Here is a 25,257-nt window from a genome sequence, read left to right as displayed (position 1 = left end):
CTTTAGAGTGTATGCTGCAGAGAAATTATTCCAAAGCCACCCGGTAAACCCACTATCGAGGGATATATAATATTATAATTTATAATATATATAACACAAACGATATTGGTCATAATATTATACGTATATTTGGGTATTAGGTGTACAATCGAATCGTCGCAAGTATATATATATACGCAACATAACGATGTCTCACGGTTTATGTCCCCTTGCAGTTATTCTGCATTTTCAAAAATAAATACCTTAAACGGATGTATAGGTGTGTATCTTATTTTATATATAAACGTACGACCCGTCGAAACAAATGAATATAAATCACGTCACGCCGCCGCCGCCGCCACCTTTTCGCGGGAGAATTCGCCACCGTATTTACGTTCTGGAACGACAAACTTGGAAGTATAAGGAAAAAAATGTATATATAAAAAAAGCCGCACCCTCTCCGGTCGTAGAACGACACCTCGAATATCCGGTTTGTTTCTCCGATTCCACAACCCTCCGCCACCACCATCGCTGCAGTCGTCCGTTCATCACGTCTTATGCTGGGTATATATATATATATATATTTAACCGTTGGGTGACGGGGTGGCGGAGGGGTAATTTAATTCTTTTCCCCGGGGTCGCGCGTTCCGCCGCCAGCACTGGATGCTGGGCACGGGACGGGCGGGGAGGCGCGTACATAAACCATCCCTCGAGCAGTGCGGGACCCCTTCGGCGAAATTCCTCCTCCGAATCTCACGCGAATAACAGAATTGCAGCGAATATATATATATATACACATACACACACCGTGCAGTATATATACTTCTTGGGTTGTCGCGAGAGCTGGAAATTTATGCCGTTACTTTAATTGGTTCGGGAGCACAATGTCTGGCCGATTTCCCCGGTCTACTCAGCTAGCTCGTCCTCCCCGGTCTTCGTCGTCGTCGTCGTCGTCGCGGGCCCTCTACTCTCATTCTTTATACACGCACTCACACACACACACACGCGACTCCAGCATCCAATTTGTTGGTATAAAACGTATTTATACAAGTGAGTGTGTGTGCGTAGCCTGCCAGAAGTCTGAATAATAATACACCGCCGCCGGTGAGCTAAACCCCTCTTGGCCGTAAATCAACCCCGCGTATATAGTTGTACGAGTTATTTTATTTAAATCGTGTGTGTATATATACATATACGTGCACACGCACCTATATGCTGCAGGAGTATACACATCTCGTTTCTGCGCTGCATTTCTTGCTCGCGTTCAATTATGCAAATTCTCAGCTCATATCGCGAATATTATACATATACATTATACATAATACATGTATATAGGTACGCGCTGCGACCAGCGATTTACCCTTAGCTATATGATATGTGTATAGTAATATTACGTCTTATCCGTGTATTATATGTTCGCTTGAGGCGCGCGTAGCATTTATATTTTACCTACATAGCTGTAGTAGGGCCATATAATATAATATTATATTATAACCCGTCGATAATATATCATCGTGATGTCTTGTACGACAGACGTTCGAGAAATGACGATATAAACGAACACAGTTTACACATATAATACACAAATGATATTGCATCCCTGGTTGCAGACTACATTCCATATTATATATAGTAATAATGATTCGTGCATATATATATATATATATATATATATATACTTATTTTAATACCTATATATTGAATATTAAGTGTATACAGAGTTTGCCGCGTATTGCGTACGCAACAGATCGCCTTTTCTCCGAATCTCTGTATGATATGCTATTTTAGCCGCTCCCGACTCGAGGCCGAATTTCGAGAGAACCGGAGGGACCGTTTACGATCAGAAACCCGATTTTCAACAAGGTAAAGACAGATATACGCAGTACGCACCCTAAATCAAACGTCATGCATATAATAACTCTTACATATATAATTCTTTACACATTATTTAGACATTTATATGTATGCATTATATCCCGGTATAGGAGTGTACACCGGCACATCGCCGTTCGGGTTATTTTTTTCCTTCTTATTCATTGCGTACAGTATATATATAATAATATGTATGATAAAATGTTATATAATATAATGATATCGTAAACGTGTTTGTTCGGCCGAAGGATTCCCGCTGCAGCAACGGTCTCGGGGACAATGTATAATAATAATGTGGACCCACCGTCACGAATATGTACCGTTATACATAGACGATAGTGTTCAGGACATATCATTATTATAACCTTTTTCTCGCTTTTATTCCGTTCAGAATTCAACGCCGCTGAAATATGTACAGGTGTTGCTCGCGCGCCGCCGTATATTATACATATAGGTACATTGTATAAATATGTATAAATGGAGTAATAACGCGTAAAATATAATATTATTATAATAACGTTTTCATCGCCAAACGACGGTCTCGGCAATGTTAATTATAATTTACCTGTACTACTATAGGTATATAATAATATAACAGGCGTATACCTGTTCGCTGTAAATAATCTAAGCGCGTTTAATAAGACGTCCAATCGTTCGACACCCAATATACGTGCACGTAATATATAGACGGCGGCGGACGGGCGTGTATAATATTATAATAACAATATTATTATTATTTTTTATTGCGACCGCAAATGAATACATTATTATGATTTAAACGCCCGACCGTGGTTTATAATATTATGCAGGTATATATATTATTATCGTCGTATATAGAACCGCGCGTAGGCGCTCTTCCTTCGCTAGTATATATATATACCGACGTGCTGCAGCGCGTCGTGGAATAGAAAAAAATATAATATCGTCTCTCCTCTCTTTCTCTTCATTGCCCCATGGCCGAGACGAGATCGGTACCGCAAAATCTATATTATTGTATACATGGTATCTGCATAATAATAATACCTATCAAACTGTAATATTTTATATAGCTACCGCGTGCATACCGCGAGAAAACGGGGTTGTCGCTACTCGCACGATATATACGCGATTAAATACTTAAAATAAATATCTCGAAATAGTTATATTAGGTATATTACAGTATTACCACCGCCGTCATTATATTCATGCGTGCCCATTATACCCATGTATACATACATCATACATCATACATAATAGCTATCTATACATTTAGATATAATAAATTTGGTTGGAGACATCTGCAGAGCCGGCACACACTTATAGGTCCCTACACTTAAGTGTTGTAAGTACGGAATCCGCAATCGACGGTAGTAATGCGCGTGGTGGTCTGCAAATGGATCCGATCGCAGTTTTGTATCGTAAATCTGTATTACATTCATGTATATGTATTAAACGCGCGCGTCCAATTAACAAAAAAGGCCGTTGGTGTAAAAGTTTCTTAAGTGTTATTATTGTACCGCCTCCCGCAGCGACAATACCTCTACTATATACTTGCAGAATAAGTATATACTTAGTACTTATATACTTTTTACCTGTACAGTAATTATATATATATTATATATGTATATACGCGAACCGAAAACTTATAACATGGCGACTGATCGCTAGCGAACGACGTCCGGTCGTATGGGTATATATATGAAGGGGGACCGCCGGACGAAATTTATCGACGGTTGCGGCCGAAAAGGTGAAATCTCGCGGCGGCACACGCCTTTATATATATACGCGTTTACGTATATCCACATGTATACAGGTATATATAGACACCGACCTAGGGTTCGTAATCGGATTATATTATATATACCATTATATACCTATACGACTTTTATAGCGCGCGCGAATTAAACGGAAGGCGTCTCGCCCCGACCACTCACTCCTGCAGCTCACTCCTCCCCGTTCAAACGCCGCCGCCACTGTCTTCTATAATCTTTGTTAATCGCGTCCACCGCCGCCCAAAATACCTATAAGGTATATATATATATATTTAAGTATAGAAATGGGTTCATCCCACTTACGCTACACACACACACTCACTCACACGCCATAGCGCGTTTGTCCACAAATTCAATTATTTACTTTGGCCCGTGGAACGTGTCCAAATGCCAAGATTTTTCGTCGTTTCGATATTTTTCTCAGTTTCCAAGCGTTGGCGTATAACGCTCTGCCGAACCATCTACTCCGGACTGCAGCTAATATATAGATACCAATGATATGTAGAAATCCACCGGGCAGCTACGCTAAAAATATATACCTAATGTTGCAGGAACTTGGTATAATGAGTAATATTATCGCATACAATTATGTTATACAGACAATGATATTTGATATACATTCGTTTGTATAATATTATGTACTCGCGCACGAGTTATATGAACTAAAAATGCAGCCTTAACCACCACTTTGAGGCTGCAGCTGATATCACGCGGCTGCACCACCGTCTGTGTTTTTTATTTTCGGATACCGCGTGACGTCACGAGCAGTCCCCAACATGGCCGTAACTCACCGGTCCGACGCCGTAAATCAATCGCACGCATGGCCGCCCGCCCGCGTTCACGCCGCCGCCCGAGTCGTCCAATAGGTATATCCAATTGGCGCAGAATCCCCACTGACAGTATATAAATGTATGTACACATTATATATATATATATGGATGTGTTGTATGATCGCCATTAGTGGTGCACCATAATGCATCCCGCTGCATATAAAGACGGTGCAGTCAGTGAATAATATATAGATGGTTTGTTTTACCCCCAAAGTTGCTCATATCGTTTCTTCACCACGCGATTTATATGATATTATTGTAATGATATCATCGTGGTATAGGTACCTACAATGTTATAATGTAGGCCATTCAGTTGTTCAAAAAAATAAAATTCCTAAAGGCCAATCACGATCGGCATGGAGAGATCGTGCTAATATACTATAATATTATCTCATTGAGTATTATATCTATTGAAAATAAAATAGTATCCAAAAAAAGTTTAATACCCGTCAAAAGTATAGTTTAGCTTACAAAGAAGTAAAAAAATTGCGACTGCATCAAACTCTCATCTCTGTATATATCTATGTAAACTCAAATAGATATCGTGAATATATTTTCGTCTATCTCTATACTATATTATATGTATATATCTGACCACTGTATTGTATACCGCCTTCAAACGTACAATAATAATAATATAGCCAATATAGGTAACGAATCTGAAACGATGAGACGCGTGTCGGAAAAGTATATACGTATTTATTGAACCCGGAGTTTATAATCGTTATTCATAAACCTGTTTTTTTTCATAGGAAAACCGCGGTAACGCTACAGCGATCGTTACAATATACAACTCATGTCATATAATATTAAATATATTATATACAGACTTTGTTATTAAGTGTTTAATATTGATTTGTAATTATATTAATGCGGTTGCGCGTATTATATCGTTTAATTTCATTTATACTTTACAAGATTGTGCACGTAGATTTACGACGTAAATTGTTGTACGCTTCGCAGGGTGCGCACGATATGAACCTACATACATATATATTATACGTACAGCGAGATTGAATTAACGCGATTTTAAAATTAAAAAATAATTTATTCGTAGACTGATTGTAAAAAAAAATATTTCGTTACCATAAAAATATTATTATATACGAACGAACACGAATAATTAATTTTTTGTTATATACATATCATATACCTTCATACAGCAGTCGAGCGCTCTTGATATGCTATGTAGATTAATCCTATTAACTTAATATACAAAATATTTATCGTGTAATATATAAAAGTGTCAAAAATATTTACAACTCAATCTATAATCCCAATAAATCATCAGCTGTAGAGTATACCTATTGCAGTTGGCTGTATAGTTGCAGACATTCAACGGTTAAAATATTTATTGACAAATGTGCGTGCATATATATAAAACCATTCGATGTTTATTATAGGTACAAACTCGATAAATTATGCACAAAAAATGGATACAGATAATGCGTCTACTACATATAAATAAATAAACTTATACCCATATATTATGATATAAATCAAAACATATCCACACTGAATTCGGTCAATACGTTACAACTCAATTATGGCGCGGGTCGCAACAATATATTATATAGTAAAATAATATGTGTATAAATAAAATATGCAATATCGTTTTAAAACTATGAATAAATATATTACAATGTGATCGTACCTGCCCCACCCACTTACAATGTATTTATTTGGTATTTACACTATACGTATATAATGTAATAAAACAATTGGTTAATCTCGTTAATTTTACTGTTCCAGGAGCAAACGGTCTCAGACGCCGTGGTCGACAGACGTATACCAGATACCAGACCCTCGAGCTGGAAAAAGAGTTCCACACCAACCACTACCTGACTCGCCGGCGGCGGATAGAGATGGCGCATGCGCTGTGCCTCACCGAAAGGCAGATAAAGATTTGGTTCCAAAACAGGCGGATGAAGCTGAAAAAAGAGATACAGGCCATCAAGGAGCTGAACGAGCAGGAGAAACAGGCGCAGGCGCAGAAGGCCGCCGTGCTGGCAGCCGCTCAGGCCGCCGGTGATCGCTAAAAGAAAAAAAACGGATAACATTTTTTTTTTTAAAACAACCACCCCCGACCTATTATATACGAGTTATCATTAATTTTCCTTATCGTTTTATTATTTTTATTTTTTACCCCCTTCGTCGCCATATTTTTTTTAACGTTTTTATTTTTGTACATAAATTTGTAATTTTCGTTTTTTTTTTTATGCCCTTATATTATTGTATTATATACTATTGTCGCGCGCGCGACCGTCGTGTTTGTTTCTAGTTGTGTTCAATATATAATATTGTATATTATCCCCTATATTATTATATAAAATAATGTATTCATAAGGATTATGTCGCTTTTTTCATTATATATAATATATTTATAAATATAATACTGTAAATGTAAATACGAAATCTATATACGTAATAGGTGTGTTAAGTCACCGACCCCCTCCCCATCCCCCCCTCCATCACCATGCGGCCAAAACCGCTCGTCGCCCTGCAGAATCGTCCCGAAGAGAAACCGCGCGGCTGAGCTCGTCACGTGATGCAAATACGACGGCCACGAAACGCGCATCGCGAAAAGAAGACGTCACCGTCGCCGTCGCCGCCGAGACAAGACCACTATAGCTGCTGCCGCAGCAAGGATTGCCGGAATGCCATGCGCACACGCGCTCGTATACGCCTATACATACGAATCCTTCGGATCATGATCACCAGGTAAGAGGACGACCGCATTTTTAAATTTATATATATTACAATATATTTTATAGTATATGAGCAATCTTGTATAACTACGATATAGAACATCTATATACGAGTATATATAATATAATAATATATATATTTAAACCTAAAGAGTTTATCATATATACGTGTATGTATACTACACGGACGGTATATAAGATATTTATATATATATATTATGTAGAGTTTTTTTCCACCCCGCGAACCCACACACACCGTCGCCGCGTCCGGCCGCATCATGACATTTCGAGAATTTTGTTCTTTTGTTTCGGGCGACGCTCCTGCCGATGCCTCTTCATATGCTGCAGCGTTGTCGGAATAATTGATCAGTGACGGCCGGGCCCCCGTACACGTGTGCGCGAGAGAGCGGCGGCGGCGGAAAAAAAATCGTCAGCCGTCGCGACCTTATGGAGTCTTCGGCTCGAGCGTTTCAATTTGTCCGGTCACCACAAAAACTAGTCACTGAGTCTACACGGCAGACGACGGGCCGTGCGCCCGGGGGGCTCCCGCGTTATTATATTATTATTATTATTTTTTTTTTTTACATAAAAAATAAACCAGAAACGCCAAATTTGGTACCGTCCTTGTCGGTGTATATTATATAGTATTTGGGCGTGTGTAATTTTTTTCTTCTATAATATATATTTCACGTTTTCGGCGACTGAAAAATAGACGCGATTATTATATAATAACCGTGCTGCAACCGTCACTATATATATTGCAGCTGCAGGAGAATAGCTCTAAATATCGCGACTTATATAAAGTCGAACGGCGTGCATTCAAAACGATAATCATAATAATATTAAGATGTGCGAAGGGGAAAAAATTATACGGATTGGCTACAATATAATATTTAGATAACTGCGATTATTAATAACAGTTGCGAAAAATTTGTCTAAATAGGTATTATAAATATATTTTAACGAAATGGCATGCGAATAAAAAAATTAACGTATAATAAATAAGCGTGTCTACAGCTGTTGAAAAAATTATCGTTTTGAAAATTAATAAAAAAAAGCGCCAAAATAAACGCCGGTTGAAAAACGATATCTTATAATATTGAATAAAACAAATATAATATATCATAATTTATACATAGCAGAACACGCATTTAGATGTCATACTCGTCACGCGGCGCGCGTATCTATATATTATAATGATATAACAAACGTGGCACATAATATATAATTATAAATGGATATAAATCGAAAATGTGGGATATTCATATTTTACAACACAATATATTATTATTACTGCACAATAATACTAATAATAATGATAACCATATGATAGTGCGCGACATCACGTCGGTGCATGGGTACAACGAGTTTTCGTATTTAGCCTCGTCAGGTTTTGATTTTTGCGATTTTTTTTTATTATTGGCGTGCATTGAGATTTTACGACCATCCAGCCGGTCGCACACAATAATAAATGGCATATATAAACATAGTGGTTTTCGATATAGAAGCTCATATAATATAATACATAAAACGCCACCGGACAAATTATCGTATTTTATTATTTGTTCGCGCATATTATGTTATAGGTAGATATATATACCGTATATACCTTCAGACTCACGCCGACGATAAACACGTTCCGTCAAACATGTTAATCAATATAATATATGTATTATAATATCCGATTCTAATTGCATTCGATGTATAGTCTATACATTAAATATATATACGTTTTCCCATATATATGCGGTTGTAGAGACACCGCATAAATATTATAACATATATATGTATAAATATATGTAAGCCGTACCACCACCGTCACCAGCACTATTGACTCGATATATATACGCGTATTCACATATATATATGTATATAGTTTTGGAACGACTTCATTCAGAAGCTATCGGATCGTAAAAAAAAAAAAATCGAAAAAATACACACACATATCCACGGCAATTGTCGTGTACTCGAGAGTTATGCCGCCGGGACATGTTATAAGCGCGTACATATAATGTAATACTCTCTCCCTCCAGCTCTCTCTATAACTCTATCTTTCTCTCTATATTCCTCTTTATATCTCTCACTCACTCTATCTTTCTATTTCTCTCGCATCTCTCTATCTTTCTCCCTACATCTCTCTACTTTTCTCTCTCTACGCACACCATTGTTTGTGCCCTCGCGAATGTGACCCTTGCAACGCGCGTGAGTATATACGGTAGAATGTCGTTTGTATATTATGTTATACGTGCGCAGCGACGATCCCGCTCAGAGAAAAAAAAGCGAAAAAAAAACATTACAGCAATAATAATAATAATAATAATAATGTATACAGCCGAATCGCACCACCGCCATATTATTATTATCATACCACGAGGCGTGTAAAATGACTGGTGGGTTTTAATTTGCGTATGTTTTTTTTGGGGCTCACGCCGTACGATTTGTTGCAGAAATCGGCCACCGCGAATATAGGTATATGCGTAGTATATTATGGGCAATACGTTCGTATTATAAAGTATTGTTTTTATTTTAATATCAGAACCTTGAATAGATAATAATATGAGAATACGAGATAGAATAATTATATATACGTTTGATAATATATAATATTATGCACAAAAGTATTATTATACAGAGTTGGTTGATTAATTGTCAGCTATTTCTGTTAAAACCCGCAGTAGGTATACTTATAATTACTTAAATGTATTTAGGTGCCTATGCATAGCATACTTGAAATGCGTTCGAAGCTTATAACATACATTCCCTACATATTATATTATATCGCATAAAAATATCATAATAATAACAATGACATACCGAAACACACGGAATAAACGTCACGTGACGGCCGACTCCTTCACACATAACCAGCTCTTTACATAATTATAATATAATATATTGATTTATTTTGAGCATGTGCATGTTATATTATTTTTGTTTTTTATTTCGTATAATATGATTTATTGTGTTTTTTGTTTTTTTGTTTTTACTAAAACCTAGTATGGCACCCTGTTTCAGGTCAAATCGATAACCGCACACACTCACACCACACATTCATTCGTGAACGAGCACACCGAGACTCGGAAAAGTATTCCCTCTGTGTTGTAGATCAAAGAGATAATATTATTATTTATTTGTTTTTTTATATATAATTTTTTTTTATATGGTTTTGTTATAGGTTATTTTTTTAAGGAAAAAAATTAGTATATTTTGTTTTATTTTTAATTTTATTATTATTTTTGTACCCCTCGAATGATCCTCAATAAAAATAGACTATAATATATATATAATATATAATATATACATATTATATAAAACAATTTAATATACATGTAATATTGTATATATACAATATATATATATAAGTGTGTACCTACATTTAGCGCCAACGTGTAAAAATCTATTTAATAATAACTTTAATACATATATTATATATTATATTATATTGATAATATTATTTATAGCGAGTGTGTAATAATACGAAATTTAATAATAAATATAATTAATAATAATACCTATTTATTTTTCAATTTTTTTTTTTTTTTTGTGAAACCAAAATATATATATATATAATTTATATATATATTTACTGAAATATGTAATAATAATAATAATTTGAATATATACCTACTGTTAGTGAATAAATAGAAATAAAAGATAAAAGTGAAATTCTATACTAAAAAAAAAAGAAAAATGCGTTTTAATTTTTATTCTTTCCTCTTTCACATGATTCACATTCTATATACAATATTATGATAACGATAATAAGGAGAAAAAAAACACGTAACGATGTGTCGTTATCTCCCCCGCCGCACGACGAAGTACCTACCATAAAGTATATAGTGTGTGCGCAGATGATGATAATGTTATGATACAATTTATTGTACGCGTAATTGCACACACACTCGATGACAACTGCGCTGCAGTTGCACTGTTGTGGTGAATTTTCCGGTCTGAAGTTTTAAATGGTGGCCAATAAAAAAATCATAAAAATCGAGACAAACCGTCACGACGATGTGTGAGGGGGGAGGGAAATGGCCATTTCTGCTGCACGCGACGACAGCGTATACATACGTAGCCTATATACACACGCGCACTGTGTTTAAAATATAATATAATATACATTATACTTATGTATATATATGTGTGTGTGTGTTCATATATTGTACGTCCCTCGTTGGAGTTAATTATCATCGGCACACAGGCGCGGGCGCGAGTCCCATGAATTACTATGTGTTTATATATACATATATATATATCCTACATTTATACTCGATTGTTTATCGCGCACAATACATATGCGACGCACTTTGTTCGCGTGTACATCTCCATTTCATATTATATACATATGCACACACAGACACATATACATACTGTATGGCACCCCTAAAACGGAATTTATAGGTCTATATATATGTGTGTGTGTATATGTACGTACAGCGGACGTATTTATTTTTATTTTTTTGTTAGTGCACCCCCCACACACTCTCATCGCATATTATATTGCAGTGTGCTGCAGCAGTATACATATGATATCATATATATATGTGTGTGTGTATGTGTGTGTGTGTGTGTGTGTGGGTGGGTGGGTGTATATAACACTGCGACGGATTATAACGTTGTCGCGCTCGCGTTTTGTTTATCACGCCGCCAGATTGGATCGAAGTTTTAAATTGCCCTGCCCGAAAATAAATTTAAAAAAAATAAATGTCGACGCTCGACGTACATATTATTATATATTATATTGTATATATGAACACAATGTAATGTATATTGCGTATTGTTACGCGCGTGCTGCAGTATAGTAGTATAATGATACAACTGCGGAGTGATGCGACGGCGATTATTTGCCTCTGGCAACGATTTAAAAATATGAGCATATAGGATATCTGTCTATTTATATATATATATTTGTCTTAAACCAAGTACATAATATGTGGATTAGGAGTATGTTATAAATGACATATTAATAATATTAAAAACATGCGTGCACGTGCTTGTCTTTGCCTGCGTCGTAGAACGGCAACGACGACGACGACGACGATACTTAAACCTTTCAAGACGATATAATATTATGTTTTTATGTTATAAAAATATAATGTGTGTAGGTATAATGTATATATTTCAAAAATTAAGAGAACTGTTGATGATTCTGCGAGCAAATTTCACTTTGTTGATACACATAATATACTAGCCGTATAACCCGACTTCACCCGGAAAAAAATGAAAAAAATATTTAAAATACAGCGACATATAGATATGTGTGGTGTTTCTCGGGATTGGTTTAGGTACCTCAGTTCGCGGGCGAATCGGCGTCGATGTTCCTATCGCTATGTGAAATAATTTTACGAGGAACCGTAACTCGAGGATTGGATTTTGCATTTGGTATAATATTTTTACCGCGGTTCAAACTAATTTCTACACTTTTTCGATATCTTTTAGATTTAGAACGATCTCTGAGATATTTGTCAAAATCATTTTAATGGTTCTTGACTCTTTAGTGTATATAAGCTACAAACATATATCATATTTAGTTTTAAAACATAATTTCTTTAACCTAGGTTGTGTAAACGGATTCTTGCTTTTATCTCATCTGTCCGAATGACTAATGGCGACCATTTAGGTAAGTACATAATATATACAAAAAATATTAATTTCTAGTATTACTATTATAATCTGTAACTATAAATATAGTGAATATAAAAAAAATGTTTTTGACTCCCATTGTGAATCAATCTTTTAACAATCTTTCCAGGGATCCAAATTCTTGTGTGAGCACACTTTTGAAATGCGAATTTTGAAAAATCCTCTCTTATTGCACCACCACATGGCGATACTGAGGTACCATGAAAATGTTAAGTTTTTAGCTTCATAGTTTAGGCTGTACGTTGATCTATCAGGCTCAGGAAACTTTCTATTATATAGGCTACATTGCGTAGGCTGAAAAAGGAAAAAAGAACACAGAAGTGCAATTGAAATAAGTTTCAGGTGTCTTCAGTAAATAGTATTCAATGGAATTAAATATATAGATTATCGCAGCAACATCCAAAGAGTTACTTTTATGATACTGCTGTGAAGCCCATATCGTCCATACGTATACACAGGTAAAGCCTGTGTTTGATTATGTTCATTGTATATCGTAGGGAATTGAAAAAATGAAGACATATTTTTTTTTTTTTTCACACAATATAATATATTATGATCTAACTTTCTCGAGGCCATGCTTTAAAAAATAAGTAAGTGTATACCTGTGGTAAATCATAAACGTGTATAAGACTTTATCATTATTTTAATAACGCGACAATCTAAGTTATTTTTGACATAACGTCGATAGCATTGTATTACACATCAATGATAATATAATAACTTATGGGAACGGAACAAAGAGCGAGTGCAAGTCTAGATAAATTATAGAAAAGTCCCTGACGTTTATCCGCGAGGAGCAATTTTAATATTTTATTCAAGTTACTTATCGATTCGGTGATACAACGAAGTTGTATTTTATATTCCAACCCGTTCATAATAAAATAATATACAGGTATATATATTCCTTATCCGGTTGACATTAAGTGCACACAAATCTTTATTATTGTATATCATATCAATATAGGTACTAAATATTTTTATTTTCGCGTCATGTGGATAATTTACAAAATATCGATTTTGAAAATCTCCTAGTTTTCAACAGTCTATAGAAACTATTATAATTCTATTCGCATTTTATAGTATACCGTATACCGTAAATAAAAATATTAGCTTACCTGCTGGTGTATTCATATACGTAGGTACATACTAGTGAAAAATTTGGAGTTTTATTCTGCGGTTGTTAAAATGAAAACGTAAAATACATCACCCAAAAACACGACAACAACTACAATATGACTATATAGTATATATACATGAAAGCCGGCCGATTTCCTCGCCACTTGACATTTTAGGTGTACATTTTTTTTTACCCGGAAAATGTCAACCGGCGTACGTGTGGCTATTAATACGTTTTTTTGGTAGTACAAATGTCAAAAACTATCACGTAATAAAAACGATGGAATACAACTGCGAATGTGACATGCATATGCAAAGTAAAAACAAAATAAATTTGTGTGTGCATCGATTCGATTCGGTTACCTAAATGGCCAAATGGGTAAAAAAAAAAAATGCAATCATCGGCGATGAACAAATTTCTAATCGAATAAATGGCGAGAACAATAATTATTATCATCATAATCAGCATCAATATAGTATCATCATCTATACATAAATATATAATATTTTTTTAAATATATATTTATTTGAAGGCTTCAACTAAAGAGGTTTGTAGCCTATACTATAAATTTAATATTTAAAAATGAATAAAGATATTATTATACATTATATCTGACTACAACATTTTGATTTGTTATATACAATTTATGGCTTAGGTTTGTATTGTAGAAAAATGTACTGATTGTGACGGTGTTGTCTTCATTAAGAGCTTGTTGAAGTGTGAGAGGGTTATTGAGGATCATGTGGGCTTTAGTGTATTTGGGGCAGTTGATAACTACACTAGTACTTATAGGTACTACTCCACTGGAGCAGCAGAGTTAAACACAATTTGACGTTACTAAAATAATATTTGAAAACGAATGAGCGATGGTGTAATCATCCGATATACCGATAACCCCGAAATATTAATTAATTTAGGGCCCAACCAAAAAACGACGAGAAAAACGAAATAAAAAAAAATAAAATGGAAAATATTATATTAATCAAGCAATTTGTCTACGCGTGTATACCTATATATTTGTAATATATATTAGATCACTGAATGCTCGCAAAGTTAGTCGGCTCGTAATCCCGCGGGAATTTTCAATGTTGTAGCTTTTTTCGCCCCACGACGACGTTAATATAAATCGTAATTATACGCTTTTATATTAGTTTGCTTACGCGCGCGGTCGTCGGCACTCGTCAGTGTGTGTGTGTGTTTGTGTGTGATAGTAGTGCCCTCCACTCGAGTTTCCGGTTCTTTCGCAGCGACGGCATTTCCTTCCTCTTCCGCCGACGGACCGATTTTATTAGCTCAGACCGCCACCACCGCCACCATGTGACGCACGAACGTCGTTTCGCTTACCAGACGAAATTAAAAAATACACAGCAACCGCTACGCGGTTTCCCTCAAAGTATCCAAAAAAAAAAAAAAACCCCAAGAGGAAAAAACAAAATAAATAACAAAAGACGACGACGTTGCGGTTTTGACTATTATAATATATACGCCGTATATATACATATAATATTTACACACACACACACACAGAAGGATATTGGTGTGGCCTTCTGCGTAATGTCTCCGAGCGCCATATGGCGAATGGCCCTAATATGATTCGACGTTCGGGGGCGAGGGTTTCCGTCTTATCCGGCAAAGTTTCCTGCTCCGCGCGGCAAGTGCTCTGCTGGCTGCCGCGTGAGTGTTTCGTCGCAATTTGTGCCCGCCGCGAATGGGAAAACGATTTTTGATACGCGTATACTTATATATATACGCATTGTATATAATATGCGTATATACATAGCGTATATAAAATATAATACATATTGCGTACGTATATATTATATCGTGTGTTTGTGTGGGTACACACGCCGTTATGACGCCGCCGCCGTGTTGCGCACGCTGGGACCCGATGGATTCGAATATTGAAACTTAACCGCTGTTACACGGATCATGCTGCAGCAGTCAAGCGTTGGTGGTAGGGCAAGACTAAATTTATGAGAAAATCGTTTTTCCGACGAACACGCGACGATAGAATTATTAATAATTATTTAATACTATCCGTCTGTTAACCACGGTGATCTGGAATCGATTATGCAGATGTACATAAAAAATAATAGGTACTATATTATATAGGTACCTATCTGGCTATCTATACTCGTATTTCGTTGTCGAGAAAAAAAAACTCATATTATAATAACTTGTGAAATAAGTATTTTATAATTGTTTGAATACTTATTAATTGTATTACAATATTTTTATCCCGATTTAGTTAGTGAGTTTCCCGATGCCGCATAATTGGTGTACCTACCTATTCAATTTGTTAATTAGATCGCAATATAACAACTGTGTAATTCTAATTTCGAAGCACTTTCGTTTATCTAAAACTTAGCCCCTAATAAATATTTACTAGCCTCCGAATCAGATTACAAACCCTTAAATCGAATTCCTTGAACTTTAAATAGTTACCTCCTCTAGTTTTTCATATTAAATCATATATAAATTCCCTTAATCAGCCAAACCAGTTAATTCAACTTATGTGGGTCATTAGCCAATGTGTGGTATACATGACAACTGAGTTGCTGACTGGCTATCCAAATCAACCTATAATACAGTTTTACCTTTATTTGCTCAATTACCAAATAGGGCCGTCATCATACAATCGATGTTTGGTCCAACCAATGGACTAACCTGCCGGCCAACTTCGAGACCAAAATATACAAAAGTACCTTTCCTAATATCCCTAGAAAAAAAAACTAGATTCAATAACTTAGATTTTCCAAGATCTATTATTGTCCAATTCAACCAACTCCGCATGGGTAAATCACTTCTACTACTCGATCACGAATATTGGAAAACTTGGATTAAAGAATTCTGCTATTTGCACACTGCATACTTCATTGAAAGCATCTGCGACTTTTCACTGCAGTTTACTCTTCGACTTTCCCTCAATCATAATTGCACACCAAACGTATACATATTTTGATCAGTTATCTGCAATCTCTTAACATTTCCCCCAACTCTATTCTCAACATTAAATCTGAAGTGATTATCATAAAAACAATTGTTATCATATTAGAAGCTGGTTTCGTTATATTTTAATATTTGTATTTGTAATGTTATTGTCATAATTGGGTTCTATTTAAAATAACTGGTGAGCTGTCATAGGTAGTCACTGACTAATAGCTAAAAAAAATTATAATTTGGGAAAAATCAATTCTGTACCGAGATCGTCTCGCCCAAAAGTGTTCAAAATACGCAATTGTAATATTTTTTTGGGAATTTGTTTCTAAAACAGCTAAGAAAAGTCTAAATATCATTCAATTTATTTAGTTTTATGTTAATGCGGTAATTTGTATAATATTAAATTGAAAAATGTTTGAGCGTGTCCTGCAGGATACGTATATAATATAACTATAGCTGACTCTATGCACATCGTCGTCCGTTAAAAATGGCAAGGCATTATAAATATTTTAAGACAATTAATAAGAGTAATACTGTAAGCTGTAACCAATAGCAACCTTTTATAAACAAAAATTTCAATCGTATACCTATATGTTAAAATATTTTCTTAAATGTCCAATAAAAAAAAATAAGGGGATCAAGCACACGAATTGTTGACCAATAAGTGGTGGTAAATTACACGTATTTCGGAATGGCCGATTTAAATTTTTTGTACATGTATGAACTCTTTGACAAAATAACTAGGCTTTCTAGTAAGTTTATTTTCAATTTTCCATTTTAAAACAAAATTAATATTTTATTTTAAAAATCCCATGAAATAATTGCATTACGTTTGTATATTTTATTTTGGGCACATCTGATTTTAAATCAAAAAAAGTGAATCCTGAAGACCATAGCCTAGAAGCTTATAAATTAAACAATTTTTTTAAAAATTACAATCAAACTTCAGGAAGTATGATTAATTTTCTACGGATTTTAGTAGCTTTTATAGTTACGGAAACAAAAATAGGTATATTTTAAGTTGCACATAATATATTGAGCATAATCTCATAGAAATCGGTTGAGTAGTTTTGGAGTGCAATGCGCACGTAAACTCAGCGTATGCGTGATTTGTATAATATTTGTATATTACCTATATTATATTATACTTCTTGTTATTGTAAACGTTGTAGAACAATTTTTATTTTTTAAATTTAAATGGGTTGCAGGAAAAAAAAATATTGTAGTAAATTTGTTCGCGATATTGCAGGAAAACAATAGCCGCTCTCCACACTAACGTACTTAAAATCTGTTTTCGAGCAAGTGAAATCCAAAAATTCGACGTAAACTTGTATTAATATTGTTGTATGTATATGAAGCTGCAGACGACGAGACGAATAGAATATTGAGACGGAGAAAGAATGAGTGAACAAAGGATTGTCGGGAGCTTTCGAGAATTCGGCGGTGGAGTCGTGAAAAATCCGAAAAGTGCGCTCGCGCGCTACGTGAATTTTCCCGGGTCCGAAAGCATTAAAGCCCATTACGCGGTATATCGGGCCGGGGATGAATTATAAATGCGACGTGATCTTTCATGTTTTATTTTTATTTTAGTTTCCTCTCTTTCCTCTCCTTTTCCCACACACCTTCCCTACCTACCCAGCACTGCGTGCGCAACGTGCTGTGCAGCTGACATGGCGTGGCGCCGCCGTCATTATAATAGACTCGCTCGCGAATATCCGTCGGCGAACCGCATTAACCCGAAAGCGGCGGATTTTTTTCCCATTCGCTTCGCCCGCCGCTCGCGCATTTTCCGCGCGAAAAATCACCGCCGGGCGCTCCGGTTCGATTTCGTCGAATTCAAAAGCTCGAAATCTCTGGGTGGTTTATTTTTTTTTTTTAACTCTACCGACGGAATAATTTATCACCGCCGTCCGAATAGGCTGAGTGTAATAAAGCAGACTTTTCACTGTATATATGTATATAAGTGTATATTTACTATTTACAGTGCGCGCGCACACACAAAGCTCTTAATTATAACGACGCTCAGGATTGGACGATGGCGTAGATGGCAAAAAAAAAACGAAATAAAAATAAATAAATAAACAGCCGACCTGTGGAAACGTTGTCGGAGATTTTCCGTCCAATTTTTTCCTTCTCTTCCTTCGGTTCCTTCCGTTTCCTTTTATATCACTGCCGTAGCAGCTATAATAACACGTTTCGATCGTTCGACGCCAATATATACGAAGACTATGATAATATTATATTGTATACCTACGCCTCGAGCGATGATTCATATGCCATTAATAAGTGTTGGTAACTAATACGAATGTGCGATAAATTAAAAAATTCATCACTTGTTCCGCTCACGAAAATCTCTTACAATCTATAAAACACATAATATAATATAGATACATAAAACTACGATGATTAAGGCAAACGTAGGTATGAATCGAAGCTGCGACACATTAATTATGGCAATGAAAACACGTGATTATTATATTACGTTATTGTCACACATTCATAAGGAAAATTACTTTTATTTTCATTGTTGTGCATAAGAATGTGATAAATTTAAAAATTCATAGTTTTATCCGCTCACCAGAATCTCAGACAATCTAAAACACATCATATAAACATAATAATACGAAATTGTAGTGTAATTGAATGGCCTCATACCATGGCTTATATTGTATGATTAACAAACCGTTAATTTGTTTTTAAATCATTTAATTGTAAACATAAGCATAAAATAAATTTTCATTGTAATAATGACTTGTACATTTTTAAACTTGATTTGAAATTATTACTTGAATTAGCCAAAGTTTTTTGGTACCAGTTTGGCGTAATTGGGTTAAAATTAAAGGGACACTTGTATGCTTAAAAACTATTTAGGTATACTCGCGTCCCCAAACAATATAAATTAAGCCTGTAGTAAATTCAATAGTAGGACACCAGTTATTGGCTATAATATAGCATAAAGTTATATCAAGTTATATACCAAATGTAGATAATATGATGTATGATATGTATTAATTTTATAATGATGTGTTTTTTTAAATTTAATTTTTAATATGTTTTGTCTGAAGACCCTTTATCTTGTACATAAAATGCTCTGATAACTAATTTTGGGGGAGGTTTCCGATAGAAAATTGGTTCTATAAAACTATAGTTGCTACTTTTGGTATGTCGAAATTGAAAATGCTCAGTACTTATTTTAAAATTATCGAGAAAATCAATAAAAAAAATTAATATTCGTTAAAATGTTAATAATATTTATACAATAATTGTTTGGAAGTCTAGGTATATTACCATACCAAATTATAGTATTGATAGCTCTTTTATAACTTATTGAAGATACATCACGCCAACGGCCGGTGGTCGCTCAAGGCAATATTGACGCATCGTTTTAAATTGTCTGGCTTTTAATTTGTATAGAAATATTAACTCCTCCACTAACCACACCTCTGAGGCGGCTGAAGGCTGCGCATCATAATATACGACTCACGACTTACGAGTGAACCAAAATTATTTCGTCTATAGACCTGCAAGACGTTATATGAGATGGGAAGTAGGGCGATGCTTCTGTTATGAAATCGTACAAAATGCTTTTTTTTATCGGAGCTACATTTTTATCGGATACTCCCATACAACATTTGATAATAATTTTATATAGACATTTTTGGCAACTTTATTTATTTTTGATATACTTACATGGTTTTTCTAAAACGTCATACCTATATTATTTAATTACTAAATATTCCAAATTTATTTGTTAATTTAACATAAATATATTCTGGTGCTGGATACACGACCAATGAATGTTTCTAACAGATTTTTCGTAAGGTTTTCATTGTCACGGTTACTCATCAAAAAAATTAACATATTTACTATTCATAGATTTTCCTTGTAGAAGGAAAAATATAGAGTAATGTTCCGTGGTTTTTTTTATTTAGTATTAAGTATATATTTTTACAAACGTGTGGGATACAATCAGAGGTCTTGTTACATAAATTTGAGGCTCATCGGTAATATGGTAACGGCACTGCGTATTACACCGCTCCGATGAGATCAACTAATAAATTACCGCTGCAACACACATAGTAAGTTATTCTTATAAGTACAGTATTTTCTTCTGTCCCGAAGTGCACTAGTTTTAATTAATCTGTCATGATAATATGCCCAAAACAATAATTATTATTTGTATTCGATCATTTCAATTTCAAAATTATATCATATAATATATAATATATTACTATAGTACATAATATGTAGTGATATAATTTAACGTTTTCTTGTCGTACTTAAGCAATTAATATAAATATCTATTTAATTCTATAGATGTATTTACTATTTAGTATAGGTAATATAATATGTACTTGTGTACTTATGTAGAGGATATTAACACTATTGGTAGGTATAAGGTTAGGGTATATAATATATAGGTAAATACGAAGAGAAGCTGGTTGAAATTTTGATATTCCCTGTATATTTAGAGTGCTAAATTATAACTTATAACTTATCAGTATTAGATAGGTAATAATATCGGTATATCGTTTATTATAATAGACACAGAGTATTTTTTCCGTCAACTTAAAACAATATAATCTGATAACTTTATCCGGGCATTATACGATTTCATCTTTTAATTCAAATATTTAATACGACATTTTAACTTTTGAATATAAAACCTCTAATGTCTATTAAATAATATAACGATATTCATTGATGATTGATTTGTATGTATGACGAGTATTATGTTATGTATGTAAATGGTAAATCCAAACATGCAACTTAAAATATATTTTAGCGATAATACAGTTTGTATATATTATGTTTTATTATTATAAATTTAAAAGCGATAGTAAAAAAAGTTTTTGCGATTTTCTAGAAAACTGCAGATGGAAACTTTCAAAAATAAACTCTCCAAAGTACCATCTGTATTCAATTTAAAATATAAATATATACATTTATATGGTTTCATAAAACTTTTGAAGTTCCTTTTACTGCCCCAAAAAGTGATTTCCTAACAAAAAACACATCATCATTGTATAATATCAATTGTTCCGTCGCTCCATTCAAAATCTAAAATACAATATTTCACATCTCAGACATAAATAAATTCAGCAATAAATAAATTTTTACAGTAATAATAATAATAATAATCCAACATCAAAATTGCTTGATAAAATGTTCTGTTTATTACATGTTTACATACATTCAAGTACATTTAAAATATACATCAGTATAATATACCCATTATGTAGGTATATTACCTACGCGCGATCATCAACTAAAATTAAGTATATAAACAATGAATTATATTGTAGTATATGTTGTGTATTAAAGTTTGTTGGACGGAAATTAAAAGATGCAAATGATTATGAAAATAGAATGTAATATGCGTTTGTGATAATTCAATTGTATACAATTTTTAGTTTTTAAACATTTATTATTGGGGTAAGTTTTATTTTATTTTCATCTGCTATTTCCTTTATTTATACATTTTTGATTCCTTATTTTTTTACTATAAAAAATAATATCTAAGTACACAAAGTTAGAAAAACAAAAACTAAGAGCATCGTTAAGAAACGTTGTACGTCTATATATAGCTGCAGTTCCATCACACCGCCGAAACGCGAAGAATAATTCTATTTACAAACTTCTATAAGCGAATAAAAAATAGTCTTACTACGAACAAAATATTATAATAAAGTGCATTAAGTATTGAGTTAGTAAAAATAAATTAAATTAAAGTTTCAACATGCTCGCAGGTGGAATACCATAGCTAAACACTAACACATATTGTATACAAACAAAAATCACAAATAATGTTTAAAAATAAAATGGTTTAAAAAACTATATTGGTAATGACCAAATTTGCAATCCACTCAATCTAAAAAACGATATTTGGACAATAATGTCGATGTCTGTATTGCCGTTGTCCGCATATAAAACATAACGTCGTAAATCCGATGTTATACTATAAATAATTTTGTAATATTATAGGTACCTATATTAAATTCGCATTAAAATAGTCTCGTGACTTGGTATGGCGGCCAGTTCGGACACACAAAGATGAAGGTCGTCATCACTTGTGCGTGCCAGACGTTTTTTATACGCGTATTAAAGCGGTTTTATATAATAACACGTCTGTGTACATATTTTTATATATATAATAATTGATCTCGATTCGAAAACAAAACGAACTCCGATGGCCGCGCGCTGTAGTCTTGTCGACGAAATATATTACCCAATGGCCATAATATTATTACACTAATAATACGATACGCAATGTATAATAGTAATGATAATTATGATAGTCATCTACTACTGTGCGTGTGTACCACTCTCGCGTATATTACAGATTATGAACGTAGGTACACATCAAATGCATATAATGTATAATTTAGTGTTTAATAAGCCCACTTATATGTATATATTATACGTATGAAATTCGTTTCAATATTTTATTTTTATCACATTTTAATAGGATTTTTATTGCGTTACCTACTGTATCCGTTTGCGAGATAAATAAATTATCAATCGATTCGCATAAATTATATTATTATAGCCTATATATTATAAATGCTAAATACCGCCGCCTCTGCTGTTGCTGTTGCTGTTACTGCTGTGGTATATACAATGTATGCGACACAGTCGCAACAGGTACCTGTATAATATTATATATGTATATACGTATAATATTATATTATATTCCGTATGCGCGACTGTACGCCGCCGTGAACTCCATATGTATACGATAATAATAGCCATGTGATTATTATTATTATTATAAGTAAGTTAGACGCCACGTGTGCTCGTTTGCGCCAGTGTCCATTGTTTCAAGCGCGTCCGTCGTTGTATATATACATATTCGTGTTTAGAATCATCTTAGCTACAGACGTATATATGATAATCAGTGGCGCCCGTTCCAAAACATTGAATACATAGGTACTATATATGTGCGTGAGTGTGTGCATGCATGTGTGTGTGTGTATGTTTGTGTGTATAACATAGATAATATAAGAATGGATAGGCCATTCCTATGTTGAGAAAATAAGGGAACACGGTCCGGAATGTGGATGAGAGATATACTGCTGTTAAATATCACTATAGTGCTATCTCTCTTGCGACAAGGGGCTAAATATTTTTATTTGTTATATAATTGATAAGACCCCTCAAAACGTCAAAATATTAATTGTTGCGTATATATTCTGGCGGCCTAACTATTTTTCATATTATCCAGTGTATAATAATATCATAATATGTATATTGTATAATATACCTAAATACCATTATTATAACGTGCTTGAAGTTGGCACCATTAATTTATGTTATGGCCAGTCGCCTTTTTGCCTTTTTTTTTTAACTATTCATCAAAAGGGATAACTGTAGGCGAGGTGCAGGGTGTAAGGATAATAATTATTAATTAATACGCATGTTGAAATATAGGTATAATCCGAACACACAGTTTTACAATAATTATTTTCCATTTAAAAATTATTTGACAGCGTGTTAAAGATTACTGAAGATCAATGCAAATACAATATACGTCATATACCTACTATATAATAATAAGTAGTAGTTAGGGCCACGATGGACATGATTGTTGGTGTGAAGCTTTTATATTTTGTAATACGAGCCCCTTATTTATTTATTATTTAATACAATGATTATTTCCATAATTTTAAATTTATCTTATTTTATATATAGGTACTTTATTTAGGTATATAAAATTCCAGGATCCGTCCGTGGTTAAATTATATTATATTATTTTTACTTGTATTTTTAAATCGTAGACTGGTGGTGATACGGATATTACACATTTCACCCCAATCTATTTACGGCGTAAATCCTCTATCCACAAAGTTTATTAAAATATATAATCAATCAGAACGATATAATAAATTATTAATTATACAAACATGGGTGCCTCTAACCTCCCTGGTAAGTTTGGTCTTCGGCCTGAGATAAATGCAATATAGCTAGTAATAATTTACATGCATTCCATGTTATCTAGTTGCGTGATTCCTTGCCGTCTTCTTTCCACTTCTTCATTATCGATTATTACCCTGGGTCCGTCCCTGACCTGCAGTACTTGCGGCATCAGACACCATTGATAATCGATTAGAATTTTCGATTAGGATTGAGTGATTGTGTTTATTTACTTCACACGCATAAGCATAACACGCGATCCATCAGATAACGGCCGTATAATTAATTACTAAAGGATCTTGGCCTTATATGTAGGTTTTATTCCATAGCAATAATTAGCAACCGTATTTCCATGACATTGTAGATTATAAACGGTATACTTATCGATATTATACGTGCGTGAAGGAAAATCATTAAATGGCCGAGGAGACGCATAATTATTTTTTAATGCAATTTCTAATTAACACACGATGACAATAGTGTTGAATAAAAATTACAATAAC

The 25,257-nt window shown here is 34.0% G+C and overlaps 1 protein-coding gene across 4 annotated transcripts in view; it reads left to right on the top strand.

Moving 5' to 3' along the window:
- LOC100160569 (homeotic protein ultrabithorax) overlaps positions 1-25,257 on the top strand; it is a 271,573-nt gene that overhangs the window by 127,728 nt on the left and 118,588 nt on the right. For 2 of the 4 annotated variants that reach the window (XM_016804216.2, XM_008184673.3), the window contains exons 2-3: positions 6,185-7,153; positions 10,156-10,826. In XM_016804216.2, the coding sequence (XP_016659705.1) occupies positions 6,185-6,471 (287 nt within the window). In that variant the 3' untranslated portion in view covers positions 6,472-7,153; positions 10,156-10,826. Of the gene's footprint in view, positions 1-6,184; positions 7,154-10,155; positions 10,827-25,257 lie in introns of those variants that run through there. The other 2 variants (XM_029488502.1, XM_029488503.1) reach the window with 1 other exon arrangement.

This window comes from Acyrthosiphon pisum, chromosome A1 (genome assembly GCF_005508785.2).
Source record: "Acyrthosiphon pisum isolate AL4f chromosome A1, pea_aphid_22Mar2018_4r6ur, whole genome shotgun sequence".
Taxonomy (NCBI): Eukaryota; Metazoa; Arthropoda; class Insecta; order Hemiptera; family Aphididae; genus Acyrthosiphon; species Acyrthosiphon pisum.
The sequence above is the reverse complement of the archived record's forward strand: the minus strand, read 5'-3'. Positions and strand labels throughout refer to the sequence as shown.